A 16,263-nucleotide genomic window follows, 5' to 3' on the forward strand; every position below is an offset into this window, starting at 1 on the left:
CTCCAGGTTGAGCTGTTGTTCAGCATCTTAGCTGTAGAGGGCAGTGTCACTGGCTCTCATATGTGGGATCCGAACCAGGGCCCTCTGGTGTTCCAAGCCAGTTCTTAACCATCACGCCACTCGGCCGGCCCTATTCTTAATTTTTTGAGGAACCTTTATACCGTTTTCCATAGTGACTGTACCAATTTACATTCCCGCCAGCAGTGTATGAGGGTTCCTTTTTCTCCACAACCTCTTCAACACTTGTTATTACTTGTCTTGTTGATGATAGCCATTCTTAGAGGTGTGAGGTGGTATCTCATTGTGGTTTTGAATTGTATTTCCTTAATACCTAGTAAAGTTGAGTATCTTTTCATATATTGGTTGGCCATTTGTATGTCTTCTTGGGAGAACTGTGATCTTTTGTGAACTTCACATTTTAAGAGTCCAGGCTAGTCTACAATCTGGATTTATTTTTTAATGCTTCCTCATTATTAGATTCAGGTTAAACACTTTTTGGCAAGATTACTACATAGCTGATGTTGTTTCCTTCTTTTGTATCACATCAGGAGACATATAATAGCAATTTGTCCCATTGTTGGTGATGCTGACTGATCACTTGGCTAGCATGATGCCTGCCAGATTTCTCCATTATAACAGCATCTTTTCCACTTAATAATTTGTCAAATGAGACCTACCAGCCTCATACCCAGTGGCTTTAGTATTTATTGATTGCTCTTGCCTGAGTCAATCATAGTTAGTTGCAAAATGAAAGTTTTAAGGTTTTTTTTATAAAGATTTTATTGAATAATTGGGGGAGGGGACACACAAGTTGTTGTCCTTTTGTTCTTCAGTCTAGTTGTAGAGGACATCGATTTACTGGCCCATGTTGGTATTATGATTGCGCTCTTCCCGGGTGAGGCAGATCGGTCGCTGGCCACTAGATGGCCACTCACAGCGGCTTTTGGCAGCTCACCCTGGCTGCCGGCTGCTCACACCGGCTGCCAGTGACTCACGGTATCTTATGGCAGCCCACTGCCGCTTTACTGCAGCCTATGCCGTCACTGGCTACTCACGGGAGCCCAGCTCCAGGTCGAGCTGTTGTTCACCATCTTAGCTGTAGAGGGCAGTATCACTGGCCCCCATGTGGGATCCGAACTGGGGTCCTGCTGCTCAGAGCTGGTGTCCCAAGCCAGCTCTTAACCAATGCGCCGCTCGGCCGGCCTGTGTGTGTGTATCTATCTATCTATCAATCTATCTATCTATCTATCTATCTATCTATCTATCTATCTATCTATCTAAATTAGTCAGAAGTTTATTGGTACAACTAAAATTTTCAGAACACTAGAAAATTTGCATATGGTTAGATAAGTTGTTGAGTTTTGAAACAGTAACTGTTCACTATATCAAATTGTCAGGAATCCTTTTCAAAACAGAGATTTGGTTAACCTCACTTTTTCATTTTAATTTTTTATGGCAGTGTATACCAACTAGCATTCCAGAAGTCCAACAAGAGAGTGTAATCAGTCCTCAAGATTTAGCAGGTATGGTAATCTGCTTCAGTAAAGTGTCATGGAATGTAACAATATGGTTATTACTTTCCTACCCATTTGGAAAAACCAAAACAATTTTGTTTTTTTTTTTATGATGGCCTTGAATTAAAGAAAAACAACTTGAAGTATTTTGTGTATAAGCTTTGTTGCTCAAAGTTGTAAATCTCCATAGTGAATCATTTTTATTCTTTATGAAATTACTTTTTTTTTGGAATGTAATTCAGTTTTTTATTCTCGGTGATAAGTTGTTGTGAGACTATTTTAGAAATGAAATAAGTAAATGATTTTTTGTTCTTTCGTGGTTCAACTTTTCATTACTAACTTTTAAACTTTGATAGCGAATCTAGTTGCTGACGTACACAACGATGGTGAGGATGAACAAGCATTCATTTTAACTCTGGTGGAAATTCCAACCAATGGAGTGGAAGAATTTACTGATCCTGCTTCACAGTTAATGCCAAACCCTTTACTGCCAGCACCCATATTGGTCAAATCAGTGAATATGGAAGAAAAGGGTGACATGAGGTAATGAATGAGCTACGCTGTTTTTGCTAGTAGGAAAGGTGCTTTATGAATTGAATAATACTGATTGAATGAGTCATTCACCATAAACATTATTTATAATTGTCCTGGAGATCTTATTTAGTAATTATGTGGTCAATTACAGAAGAAATTGTTTATTTTATATCTGATAAAGATGCCATTTAAATGTATTATATAATACTTTTGTATGAAACTTGTTTGGTATTTTAAGTATTTTGAAAGCTAAAAACACTTAGCAATCTGGATCATAAAATGTTATGTATTAAAGGTATGGTTACTTTGTAAACATAAAATTCTGAAATGAATATACATTCACGGAAGGCTGCAAAAATAGTATAGAGAGGTAACATTTCTGTATATTTTTGATACTCATTTTAATTCTTTAGAATTATTTTAACAGTCATTGGTTAAGATGCTTAATTGTCATTTAAGTAGCATTAGAAATTGAAGCCTTTCATATTAGGAAGAGACATTTTAGATTAAAATTTAACTTTACAGACAAGGAAAACATTTTTTATACCTCAGATTTAATTCAATATTATGGAATTTAAGTTGTGAGCCTTTAAGTATGAATGGAGCTCAAAACTAACATTTTTGTGGCCATGGCCATGGATATATTAGTTACTTTGAAGTTTTTTGTCAGTTTCCATTGGAATAGTTCAGCCTTTAACTTCATGAAATAACTTTTAATTCACTGATTTAATATGTATGTATTTTCTATGCAGTATGAGTTTTCCAGTAACTTCAGTTGGTCAGGATGCCATGTGTTTATCTAATTCTGGAAGAGATGATTCTGAAAAGCCTCCTGCTAGTTTGGATCTTATATCTAGGAAGAGATTTCATTGTAGCCTTGATGAAAGCGACCATGCTTCTCCTGCCAAAAAAACTTCACTCACTTCAAGAGATGATTGTCAGAAATATACCCCTGAGGTAAGAGAAGCATTAAGCAAGTAAGATGGCCATATTACAACAGCCCAATTTCTGCTTTTCGTTTAATTCTTTGTATAAAGGTAGTTCTAATACTTTTCACCACAAATAATTCAGGTAAAACTGGTTTTGTATTTTCACTTTCAACCTGTTCTAGGTGAAAATTGATGGACTTTAATCAGGAAATTCATTCCCAGCTCTGTGTCATTAGCTAAAAATAAAGCTGAAAGCATCATACAGATCTGGATCTTGGCTGTACCACTTAACAGCTGTGAGACCTTTAGCAAGATACTTAACCTCTGATGGAGTTTCCTGTTGTGTAAAATGGTGATAGTAATATCACCACCACCATGATCATACTGCAAGCTTCTTGTTGCTATTAGGAATAAAACCAGAACCTCTAAGGCCCTCTATAGATGTGGCTCATTTCTGTCTCTAGTCTTGTGCCCGTCTCTCCCTCCCTCTCTACCACATTGGCCATCTTTCAGTTTCTCGAAAGCACCATACTTTTTCATATCCCAGGGCATTTCTTTTTTTTTTTTTTTTTAAATATTTTTATTGGGGAATTAGGGGGTGGGAACAGCGCTGGGGAATTGGGGGAAGGGGAACAGACAAGTTGCTGTCCTTTTGTTCTTCAGTCTAGCTGTGGAGGACGTTGCTTCTCTGTCCCAAGTTGGCACCATCATTGCACTCTTCCTGGGTGAGGCAGATCAGTCGCCGGCTTCTGGACAGCCACTCACAGCAGCTGCTGGCCGCCCACGCTGGCTGCCAGCTGCTCACGCTGGCTGCCGGCTACACACGGTAGCCCATGACAACCCACTGCAGCAGAGGCTGCAGCCTACACCGTCGCAGGGGACTCACGGCAACCCAGCTCCAGGTTGAGCTGTTGTTCAGCATCTTAGCTGTAGAGGGCAGTGTCACTGGCCTGCATGTGGGATCCGAACCGGGGTCCTCTGGCATCCCAAGCCAGTTCTTAACCTACATGCCACTCAGCTGGCCCCAGGACATTTCTTTTGCTGCGTCTTTCTGAAACATTTCCTTGCAAAATATACAAATTACTTTAGCTCAATTGTCACTACCTCAGGGAAGCCTAGATAATACTAGACAGATTCAGTTAGTAGCCACTGCGTTGTAGGTTTCTTAGCACCTTCTGGTTTTTGTTTCTGGTACTCATCATAATGTACCACATTATGTAATGGTACTATGGAAAAGTTAATTTAGAATCTTTATTCTCAAAGGGACAGTTGAAGACCTATCGTCTTTAGATGATAGCAGACAACAGAGGCAGTCAGATAGGTGAAAAATGGTATCCCAGAATAGTTGTAATTTCTCTTATTATGAGTAAGGTTGGACATCTTTTCATATGCTTAAGAGCCATTTGTATTTTCTTTTCTGTGAAATGACTATTTTTTACCAGTTATTTCAGTTGGGTTGTTGAGCTTTTTCTTATAGATTCAAAGGAACACTGTTATGTATGCCTGTGATGTGAGTTGCAAATGTTTTTTCCCAGTTGGTTATTTGTCTTTTGACTCTGTGATTTTTTCTCACGTAGACTTTTATTGGTTAACTTTTTAATATGTACATTTTCAAACATTTAAAGAGGTAGACAGGATAGTACAATGTATCCCTGTGGACCAGTCACTCAGATTTAATAATTTGTTAGCATTTCTTGCAGACATTGTTTCATTTGTTTTAAAAGTATTATATTTAATGACCTGGGAAAGAGATCATAGTACATTACTATATGCAAAACTAGGTCATCGATTTTTTTATATGCCACTTAAAAATGATAGATATACATTGCTGTGACTAAATATATGTACAAAAAGTATAATGTCTGTTGGGCTTATTTGTGATTTTTTTATTTTCTAGACCTTGTTTTCACACTTTAACAATAAAAAACTGCTTATAAAAATCAGTTATAATTTTCAATTCTAGAATGCACACTGCATTCAGATAGATATGCAAACATTTTTTATTTTTCTGTGATTAGATTTATCAGTCTTTGTATGTATGGCTTTTGGTGACTATGTTATATATTGAAAGTCTACTTTGAGATTTAAAATAAATTTTTCTAGTTAACACTGATTTGCTTAAAATTTATTTTGGTGTTAGGAAGAGTAGAACCAACTTAATTTTCCACAGATGCCTGTGTAGTTGCCTCAGCACCACTTATTGAATAATTCATCTTTTCTCCACTGATTTAAAATTCCACTTTTATCAGATATTAAATTCCCATATGTATTTGGGTATATTCCTGAACTTGCTTTTCTTCTACATTGACTCACCTATTTGTTCTGGGGCCAGTATCACACTATTTTAATTATTGTTGCTTTTAAGTGCTTTAATATCTTACAGGGATAGTCTCTCCCCCATACAATTTTCTTTTTTTTCCCAGGTTCCTCCTAGTTTCTTATATGTTCTACTAAAGTTCAGATCAGTTTTGGAATTACCTTGTTCAGAACTTTAAAAAAAAATCCTATTGCTACTTGTGTTAAGATTGTATTACTTGACAGACTAACATAGGGAAAATTGATGTCATCATTGTGATGTTGAATCTTCCCATCCAAAAAGATGGTGTGTCTTTCCATTTGTTTGTCTCCTTTTGTGTGTCTCAGTGGTATTTTAAGCTCTTCTTTATATAAATCTGGTACATTTCTTATTAGGTTATCCTGAGAATTTTATCTTTTTTGTTATTATCATTTTGTTATTTTTATTTTATTTTATTTTTTTTTAGCTGAGCGATCCTGCCACCTGTTGGCAGCTCAGCGGCAGCTCAGCTTGGGCCGGGCTTCAAACTGCTGTTGCTCAGAGCTCAAACTATTGAGCGAGCTCTTAACCAACTGAGCCACTCAGCTGGCCCCTCATTTTATTATTTTTTATCTAGAGAGATTACCGAATTCCCATCTTAGAGTGCATTAATTCTTTAGTTGATTCTCTTGTCTTGTCTAAGTAAACAATCATATCATATTCAAATATAACTTTAATTCCTCTTTTTTTACTTTTTATACCTTGAATTTCTCTCTTTTCTAATTATATTGACTAATATAACTAAAAAAAATGTCAGAAAATTGTCCTTACTCCTGACTTTAATGGGAATACTTCTGTGTTTATAAAGTGGGATGTTGGCTGTTGGTTTACAGTAGCTGTATTTTATGGTTTTAAGAAAATGTCTATTAAAAATTTCTTCAAGAATGAATATTATTGGACGCTTTCCCTATAATAGAAGATACTATTTTTCTTTTAAGTTCTGTTGAATTAAATTAATAGATTTCATAATATTGAATCACCTTTGCATTCCTGAAACAAACACTACTTGATCATGCTGTATTGGTCTTTTGAGTACTGCTAAATTGTGCCTGTAATATTTCATGTGACATTTTGCACTGATGTGAGACTGGTTAGTTGGTATCAGTACTGTGCTTGATTTATAAAGGGTATTTGGAAGCTGTACCTTTTCTGTGTTCTGGAATAGTTTAAATAACAATAACAGTGTCTTTTTCATAAATGTTTGGTAAAGTTCCCATAAGACATGCCTGACCCTAGAGCTTTCTGGGTTGATACATGTTTTCTTAAAAAAGAAAGAAGGAAATAAAATTAATTTTATTTGATAAATGGATTTCAAACTTTTTTGTACATTTTTTTAAAACAGGTGTGTTCAAAGGAATTAATAAAGGTTTTTGAGGAAAGAGGTGAGTAAAATAAGTTTTAATGTTATTGTTTTCCTAAGTACCCTTGATTATTTTTGAGGCATCTTGTTCAAATTTGGGATTGAAGCAAAGTCTTGCTCACTTTTTTCTAAGAATCATGCTTTTATTATTAGAACTTTTTTGGCCCATGTGGGAATTGAACCAGCAACCTTGGTTTTATAAGGACTGTGCTCTAACTAACTGAGCTAACTGGCTACCCCAACTCCAAGTCGAATAGTTGTTTCAATCTAGTTGTGGAGGACACAGCTCAGTGGCCCATGTGGAAATTGAACTGACAACCTTGGTGTTGTGAGCACTGTGCTCTAACCAACTGAGCTAACCAGCCGCCCCTATAAAGGAGTTTTTCTAGGTCCTTAGCTGTACCCTGAAATTAGAAAGTGATCACTCTTTCATGTTGCTAGTTCAAGAAATATTTATAGAGAAAGATTTTTTAGGTGAAAATATATCGATATGAATATTTTGTATCTGAATGCAGAAGATGTTACCATAGCTTTTAATTAATTATAATATTCTTAAGAGTCCAGGTAGCTCCATTAATTTATAATTTAACTTTTATTAGGGCACACTTATGATAGAATATTGTGGGGTTTTTCCTTCAAATGTTTGCAATTCATTTGGATGTATTAATTTTAATATGTATGCTTACTGTTTGATTTCTTTTGTTTAAGGGAAGTCTTATAAAGGACAAGATATCTTCCCTACCTCAGAAAGCACACGTACAACTCCAGGACCTCAGAAAGTGCAACTTGAACCAACTTTTCAGAGTATAGGATCTAGATCTTTTGATAAAATAATAGATACACGTGTAGAAAAGAATACACCTCAGTTACCTCAGGATGAGATGATTATGTCTGATAAGGAAGAAACAACTTGTGCAGCTTCTAAGTCTAAAAAATTGGATAGCATCACATCATCTTCAAAAACCTCACTATCCAGGTATCATGAGAAAATTTTAAATAAATGTTTCTCCATTTTTGTCTCTCGGTAGATAAATATAACCTATATGAAGCAGATATCTGTATATATCTATCATCTATATCTGTCAATCAATCAGTCAAATCAATCAATCACGGCTAAATCCAATACTAAGGATGTTATTTTAGAAACATGTCCCTCTGTTGGTGATGTAAAAGGAAGGAAATACAGTAATGTCAAACACTTTTGTAGGACTGTTCCAGATAATATGCATTCCATATAATAATAGCTTAACTTTAAGTACTGAAACTTTAACTTTTTAGATAGAAAATCTTTAGAATTTAGTATTGTACACTTTTTTTTTTCAGATAATCCATGGTTATTATTTTGAACATTATTTTTTCTACCATATAGTAGCTGCCAGTGCAGATGTAGATGGTCTAAAATAAAGGCCTAGCATCAAAAGTATCTCTGGATGTTGTTTTATTGAGGTCCCAAATAATGTGTGCATTTTTCTCCCTTGTGGCATACCTAAGAGGTACGCCATGGCTTTCTACGTATAAGAATAAGTGTGAAGTTTAAGTCCAAAGCCAGTTTCTCCCACATTATTTTCCTCTTACTCTAGAAGCAAGCCATCAAGGTTATGGATAATTATTGACTTGTCAGCAGCATTCAAATCATTAACATAGTGTTGGTGTGTTAAAGTGGGGAGGACATGCACTAATCTCCACTAAAGGAAAGGGGGGAAAGGATGTGTAGCTTGAAAAGGCATATTTAATGAATCTATTGTTTCTGTTATATAAACTACAGAAAGTAAAGCTCAGCAATATCTTTTCTGGTCTTAGAGACATGCTGAAAATAGAATGAGGGAAGCATCATGGGGTTTTGGGTTAAAACCAGTTGAGGAGCAGTGTTCTAGAGCAAGGGTCAGAACATTTTTTTGGTAAAAGGTCATATAGTATATATTTTAGGCTTTGTGTCCCATATGTCTCTGCTGCAACTACTCAACCCTGCATTTGTAATGCAGAAGCAATCATGTTTAAACAGATGAGCATGGCTGTGTTTCAGTAAAACTTGTTTGTAGTGGGCTGCATTTGGGCTATGGACCATACTTTGCTGATCTCTCCTTTAGAGCCTTGCTAATCAAAGTCTGGTCCTGGGACCAGCAGCATGGACATCATCTGAGAACTTGTTAGAAATACAGAACTCAGGCTCTGCCCCCTACCAACTCCGTCAGAATCATCATTAATATGATCCCCAGGTGATTTGTATGCACTTTTCAGCTTAAAACTACTGCTCTAAGTAAGCTTTGCTCTTTGTCACAAATATATGTCATGCCATAAAGATATCAATAGTTAGTGATATCAGTACTTAGTAGATGTGCTGATACCACTAATGTGATATCACATGTGCCATTTTAGGATTAATGGAAAGAAGTTAGTATTGAGAATATGTCTTTCTGAAAGGGAACCTTCGTGCACTGCTGGTGGGATTGCAAATTGGTGCAGCCTCTGTGGAAAACATTATGGAGCTTCCTTAAAAAATTAAAAATCGAACTACCTTGTGAGTCAGCTATTTCACTTCTGGGTATTTAGCTGAAGAAATCCAAAAAACTAATTTAAAAAGATGTATGCATCCCTATGTTCACTGCAGCACTATTTACAATAGCCAGGATATGGAAGCAACCTAAGTGCCCATCAATAGATGATCGGGCAAAGAAGATGTGGTACATATATGCAATGAGATATTAGTTGGCCGTTAAAAAAAAAAAAGAAATTTTAACCATTTGCGACAACATGGATGGACCTAGAGGGTATTATGCTAAGTGAAATACGTCAGACTGGGAAAATAAAGTACCATATGAGCTCACTTATATGTGGAATCTAAAAAACAAAATAAACAAACAAAACAGAAACAGACTCATAGATACAGAGAATAAATTGATGGTTGCCCGATGAAAGGGGAGTTGGACTGGGTGAAAAAGCTGACGGGATTAAGTACAAATTGCTAGTTACAAAATAGTCACTGGGATGTAAAGCACAGCATAGAGAATATAGTCAATATTATTGTAATAACTATATATGGTGTCGGTGGGTACTAGACCTATGGGGTGATCACTTCATAAGTTATATAAATGTCTAACCACTATGCTGTACACCTGAAACTAATATAATATTGAATGTCAACTGTAATTAAAAAATAAAGGAAAGAATGTGTCTTCTTAGATATTATTGAATATCTTTACATTTGCATTTCTAGACCTGGCAGAAGACCCCTGGGATTTTTGTCTTTAATATGTTCAAAAAATAGCTTGGAGTCTGATGAGCCTACTCAGGTTCATAGTAAGAAACGCTTAAAACCTCGTATACCTGTATCAAGACAGAATTTGAAAAGATCTAATCCACTCAGTGAAAGTCAGAAAAAAATTCAAGAGGCCTCTGATCTGCTTCCATCTCCAAGTGTTGTTGCTAATACTCATTCTGAGAATATAAGCAGTTCAGCAACTAAGGTATGTGATAACTCCTTGTTTTATTGTTTGTATAGAATGGGTTGGATATCAGACTCAACCAGGAAAAACATGGATGATTATTTTGAAAATTGTTATTTTCATTTGGATGTCAGAAATTATTGCAGAACAACAACTATCCATCTCCTCCCATCATACCCCACTATACTGGAAGAAGATAAGATGTTGAATTAGGAAGTTACATCTGGCTTAATACAGAGCCATTGAATGAATCAGTCATAAATGGACACTTAATTGCCATTTCTTTAAAGCAAAGACCCTTCTGACCCAGAAGCAAAACAAAGCAGTGCTTGCATTTTATTTGCTTTAGGAGAAATGTCCTGATACCCACAAGAATTCAAGAAATGGTAAAATTCGAATTTGTTTGCATGTTTTTTTTATATGCATTCTGAAGCTGTCCATATGGCAACAAGTACTGGGATGGGAAAATCAGTGAACCCGTATCAAAGACTTCAGAAGAATTTTGGGCTGACTTAAGGTCTCAACAAAGAAAAGGCTTGTGACTGTCTATTGGGCATTGTGAATCTCAAAGGAAGGTGTATTTTTGTAAAAAATCTTTAAAAAGTTATTAAATATTTTATAATATTTCCTGGAATTATCTTCTGAGACCAAGATTTTATGAGTCTTTGTTATTATTGCCAAATTACTCTGGAAAACAGTGTTATAATTACCAGCAGTGTTGCAGTGACAGTTTAACCACATCCTTGCCAGCATTATTTACTTTTCAAAATAATTTTTTTTCTTATATAATGGTAGAGTGGTGGACATGTCATTTCATTTTTTTCCCCCTAAGGTTTTATTGGGGGATTGGTGAAGGGGAACAGTGTTGGGGAATTGGGGAAGGGGAACAGCCAAGTTGTTGTGCTTCAGTCTTAGTTATGGAGGATGCATCTAGCTCAGCTCCAAGTCCAGTCGCCATCTGGTCCCCTGTCGGCAGCTCCCGGCCGCTCAGCTCAAGGTGTCATGTTCATTCTTAGTTGCGGGTGGATGTAGCCCACCATCCCATGTCGGAGTCGAACTGGCAACCTTGTTGTTAGGAGCATGTCCTTTCACCAGCTGAGCCATCCTGCCACCTGTTGGCAGATCAGCGGCAGCTTAGCTCGGGGGCAGCTCACTGGCCCATGTGGGAACCGAACTGATGATCCTGTTGCTCAGAGCTTGTGCTCTTAACCAACTGAGCCACTCGGTTAACCCCCATTTCATTTGTTTAATTTCCATTTTTTAAGTTTCTAGTGACTTAGTGTTCTTCCACGTATTTAGTAGATTTTTTTTTTTTGTTCCCATCTTTTGCTGATTTATAGTATTTGGGATTTTAGTGGTTTTTTGTCAATTTGTATGAGATTTTTATGTGTGTAAAAAAAAGCCACCTACCTTTTAGCTCTTTGCTGCAAGTAGTTTTTCCAAGTTTATTTACTTTTTTAAATTTTAGAGGTTTTTTTTGATATGCATAAACTTTAAATGTTTAGTCAAATTTATTACTTTTTTTCTTGCAATTTCTTAAATTGCTTTTATGATTAGGTGGTTTTTCTCCAGAGATATAAAATTTTTAGTAATCAGTTTTAAAATTAATTCTACTCATGATTTTTTTTTTTTTTAAGATTTTTATTGGGGGAATTGGGGGAATGGGAACAGTGCTGGGGAATTGGGGGAAGGGGAACAGACAAGTTGCTGTCGTCTTGTTCTTCAGTCTAGTTGTGGAGGACGTTGCTTCACTGGCCCAAGTTGGCATCATCATTGCGCTCTTCTCTGGCGAGGCAGATCAGTCGCCGGCTTCTGGACGGCCGCTCACTGCGGCTGCTGGCCGCTCACGCTGGCTGCCGGCTACATACGGTAGCCCATGGCAACCCACTGCCACAGGGACTGCAGCCTACGCCGTCGCCGGCGACTCATGGCAGCCCAGCTCCAGGTTGAGCTGTTGTTCAGCATCTTAGCTGTGGAGGGCAGTGTCACTGGCCCTCATATGTGGGATCCGAACCGGGGCCCTCTGGCATCCCAAGCCAGTTCTTAACCATCGCGCCACTCGGCCGGCCCCTACTCATGATTATTGACTTTGGTATATAGTGTGAGGTATATTTGGTATATAGGGGGAGGCAAGACTCAACTAAATGTTATTCACAAATTGCTATTTTATTTATTTTTTGAATAAGTAATATATTCTACATGTTTTAAAATTCATGATCTATAAAAAAGCGTTTATAGTAAAAAGTTTCCCACATGTGTTCACAAGCTTCATAGTTCCCCCTTTCTGCAGGTATATTAGTATTATCAATGGTTGGTTTACTTTTCCAGAGATATTTTATGTATACACAAATATAAACATTCTTTTATATATAAATAATAGCATACTCTCCTCTTTCTTGCTGTTTTTCATCTGACAGTATTTCTTGGAGATCTTTGCAAAATGTTAGATAAAGAGCTTCGTTCTCTCTCTTGTTCTCTTTTAAAAAAAATTTCAGTTCAACTTTCTTCGGAGGTCATTGTAGTTTCACATGCAGTTGTAAAAATCATAGAGAGACAGTCCCGTGTACCCTTTATCCAGCTTCCCCCAGTGGTCGCATCTGTAAACTTGTGGTCCAGTATTGCAGGCAGGATATTGACTTGCTACAATGAAGACACAGAACAGTTCTGTCGCCACAGTCGTCCTTTGTCCTCTATAGACACACCTATTTCCCTCCCACCTCTATTTTCTCCACTTCTGCAACCTGTTTTCCATTAAATTTATCATTCTGAGAAAGTGATGTAAGTGGCATGTTATATACAGTTGTGTAAATGGAATCACACATTTGGAATTGGCTTCTTTTCATTCAACGTAGTTCCCTAGAGAGTCATCCAGATGGTTTCTAGCAATAGTTTATTTCTTTTTATTGCTGGGTACTATCCCATAGTGTAGATGTACCAGTTTTGTTAATCCATTTATCCATCGAAGGACATCTGGGTTGTTTTCATTTATAGGCTATTATGAATAAAACTTCTGTGAACATTCATATGCAGGTATTGGTGTGGACATAAGTTTTTGTTTTTCAGGAATAAGTGTCCAAGAGTACCCTCCTTATTTTTAATGATGACATTAAAAATTATTCCAGTGTTTGGATGTACCATAAAGTGATATTGGTCTCACACTGGTAGGCATTTAGGTCATTCCTAATTATTTGCTATTTCAAACAATGTGGTAGTAGCTAACTTATAAATGGACCATTTTGAACTTTTATCTACAGGTAATTTCTAGAAATATTAATAGAATTGGTGATCAAAAGGAATGATTATTCTTATGAGAGATATTGCCTGACTGTCCTCATTAAACAGTTTCTGTTCTTAGCAGTAGATGAGAGGGCCTTTGTCCTCACACTAGCATGTTATCAATTTTTTTCACATTTTGACATTTTTCGTAGATTTAATGAGCACCTGTGAGTGAGACTGAACATCTCTTTGTGTATTTGAATCACTTATGCTTTTTCTGTGAACCATCTCTTCATATAATTTGACTTTAAAGAATTGGGTTATTAGTCTTTTTCATATTTATTTGTAAAAGCTCTTACTATATTAAAGAAAATCCTTTGTGATATAGGCTGCAAAGATTTGTCTTTTGATTTTACATATGGTGGTTTTTGCCATGCAGATATTTTTTATTTTTATGTAGATGAATATACCAATCTTTTCTTTGATGGCTTCTGGATTTCATGCCATTTACTTATTTTTATTTTTTATTTTTTCATGCCATTTAAAAAGATACTCCCTCTCCCCAACTCTAGGATTATAAAAGTTTTCCCATAGTATTTTATAGTAGATTTAAAAAATATATTTTTAAATTTAAATCTTTTGATCTATCTAGAATTTATTTTGGAGAGGTACAGGCCTGACTTTTTTTTTCTCCTGAGATGATTATACAGTTTTCCAACATCATTTATTGAATAATCCAACTTTTCTCATTTTCTATTTGGAAACATCACTTCATCAGATACTAAATTTCCATCCATATGTGTTGGGGATATTGTTAGTCTTCTATTTCATTGGTATATAGGTGCCTTTTCTTTTTTTTTTCTTTTTTTTTTTTTTTTAAGATTTTTATTGGGGAATTGGGGGAAGGGGAACAGACAAGTTGCTGTCATTTTGTTCTTCAATCTAGTTGTGGAGGAGGTTGCTTCACTGGCCCAAGTTGGCACCATTATTGCGCTCTTCCCGGGTGAGGCAGATCAGTCGCCGGCTTCTGGACTGCCGCTCACTGCGGCTGCTGGCCGCTCACGCTGGCTGCTGGCCACACACAGTAGCCCATGGCAACCCACTGCAGCAGGGGCTGCAGCCTACGCCGTCGCCGGCACTCATGGCAGCCCAGCTCCAGTCTGAGCTGTTGTTCAGCATCTTAGCTGTAGAGGGCAGTGTCACTGGCCCTCATATGTGGGATCCGAACCGGGGCCCTCTGGCATCCCAAGCCAGTTCTTAACCATCGCGCCACTCGGCCGGCCCTATAGGTGCCTTTTCTTATGTCAGTACCACATTGTCTTAATTTTTATAGATTTGTAAGTATGCTAATATTTGATAGGATTGTTTTCATTTGTGATGTTTTCTTGAGGTACTGTTCTGTTTCGTGTGCCTGTCTATATTTACACTGGTTATTAAAATGTTTTCTTTATAGACTTAACAATGTTATGTTTTTCCTATATTAAAATTTTTTCATGGAAATTAATGTGATGTAGTAGATCATGTATACATTATAATTAACCTAATCATGTCTAGTGTCGTATATTTGTTGATTCCAATTTTATTATAAGTAATGCTACAAAGGTTATCTTATTCATAAAACTCTTACTATGTTAGTATTATTTTCTTAGTATAATAGCATAGATATGGAATTATTGAGTCAGTGAGTATGAACATATTTAAAGCTCTTAATATTTATGCTGTATTACTTTTTAAACAGATGCCAATTTAGATTACCACTACAAAATATATAAATGTTTTATTGCATAATTATTTTCATTACCTTTTTAGGCTTCTTGTGATCCTTCCTTACCGAAAGAAGTATGTAAAAGTGTCCAAAACCAGGCACTTGACGAGGAGCCACCTGTAGTCTCTGAGCATTTCTTCAGCGATATCTTTATTGAAGTGGATGAAACAGAATAAGTTTTTTATTTTATTTTTTATTAAGTCTAAGTCAGTTATATCAACAAAATGGTATTTAGAAAAAAGCATCACTGTCTATCTTTCTGTAGGTTGATTTTGAATATTTAATGAGCTTGGCTGAAACTTTCATAATCAGTGGAAAACATTACTGAGGTTCCTTTCATTCTGATTAATTTAGCATTTTGGAAATACCAAGCAATTATGACTGCTTTCTCAGACAGAAATAGCAACTCTTGTTTACATTCAACTCTTCCTGTGCTGAACACATATGGACATTTTGGAATGTCGTGCGTGGATAAATGTCTCTATAAATCACAGTGCCGACGTATTTGGAGGTGGATTGTATTTAACATTTATCGAACTACTTTTGTGAAGGTTTATTTCTGTTTATTTGGATTTGTTTTTGATGATTAAGGCCTTTTCAGTTGTCTCTGAGTACATGAAAGCAAATTGTGAAACTCCACTTGTAAATGTTAAAAACTTTTCTATTATCAACTATTTGACTGAAAAATGTGTATTTTTCTATTTCATGATGTAACATTAGTCCTAATTGAAGAACTAGTATTTAAACTTATTATTTATAAAGGTGAAAAATCAAAAAGCTATTTATTTTTAAATTTTTTAATTTAAAAGACTATTCAGTTTTAATTATTTTCACCCCTCAGATTATGGGTAAAGAAGGCATTAACAAATTTGTGTTTGTCTCCTTTCCCTCTTTAATTTTAAATATATTTAAAGTGATATAACTAAAAGTGTTTGGATAGTGTATATGTTTTGAATACATTTTTCTCATAGTTTAGTATATTAACTTTGTACTGTGAATTTTTTGTTTTTCTTATTTCTTGGATAATCTCAGGGTTTGTATGGGAAAAACCACCCTTAACTTCATTTATGAGGCAAATTTCCATACAAAACTCAATCTCCTTTACACACACACTCTCATACACACACATTCCTTTTTTTAAAAACCAATTTCTTGGTAGTTTTCCCC

The 16,263-nt window shown here is 36.0% G+C and overlaps 1 protein-coding gene across 1 annotated transcript in view; it reads left to right on the forward strand.

Moving 5' to 3' along the window:
• BDP1 (BDP1 general transcription factor IIIB subunit) overlaps positions 1–16,263 on the forward strand; it is a 110,555-nt gene extending 94,292 nt beyond the window's left edge. Inside the window, exons 31-37 of the mRNA XM_019631162.1 lie at positions 1,460–1,523; positions 1,871–2,057; positions 2,801–3,005; positions 6,655–6,694; positions 7,381–7,648; positions 9,887–10,136; positions 15,141–16,263. Coding sequence (XP_019486707.1) covers positions 1,460–1,523; positions 1,871–2,057; positions 2,801–3,005; positions 6,655–6,694; positions 7,381–7,648; positions 9,887–10,136; positions 15,141–15,272 — 1,146 coding nt within the window. The 3' untranslated portion in view covers positions 15,273–16,263. The remainder of the gene's footprint in view (positions 1–1,459; positions 1,524–1,870; positions 2,058–2,800; positions 3,006–6,654; positions 6,695–7,380; positions 7,649–9,886; positions 10,137–15,140) is intronic.

Source organism: Hipposideros armiger, unplaced genomic scaffold, assembly GCF_001890085.2.
Source record: "Hipposideros armiger isolate ML-2016 unplaced genomic scaffold, ASM189008v1 scaffold_984, whole genome shotgun sequence".
In the NCBI taxonomy this organism is placed as follows: Eukaryota; Metazoa; Chordata; class Mammalia; order Chiroptera; family Hipposideridae; genus Hipposideros; species Hipposideros armiger.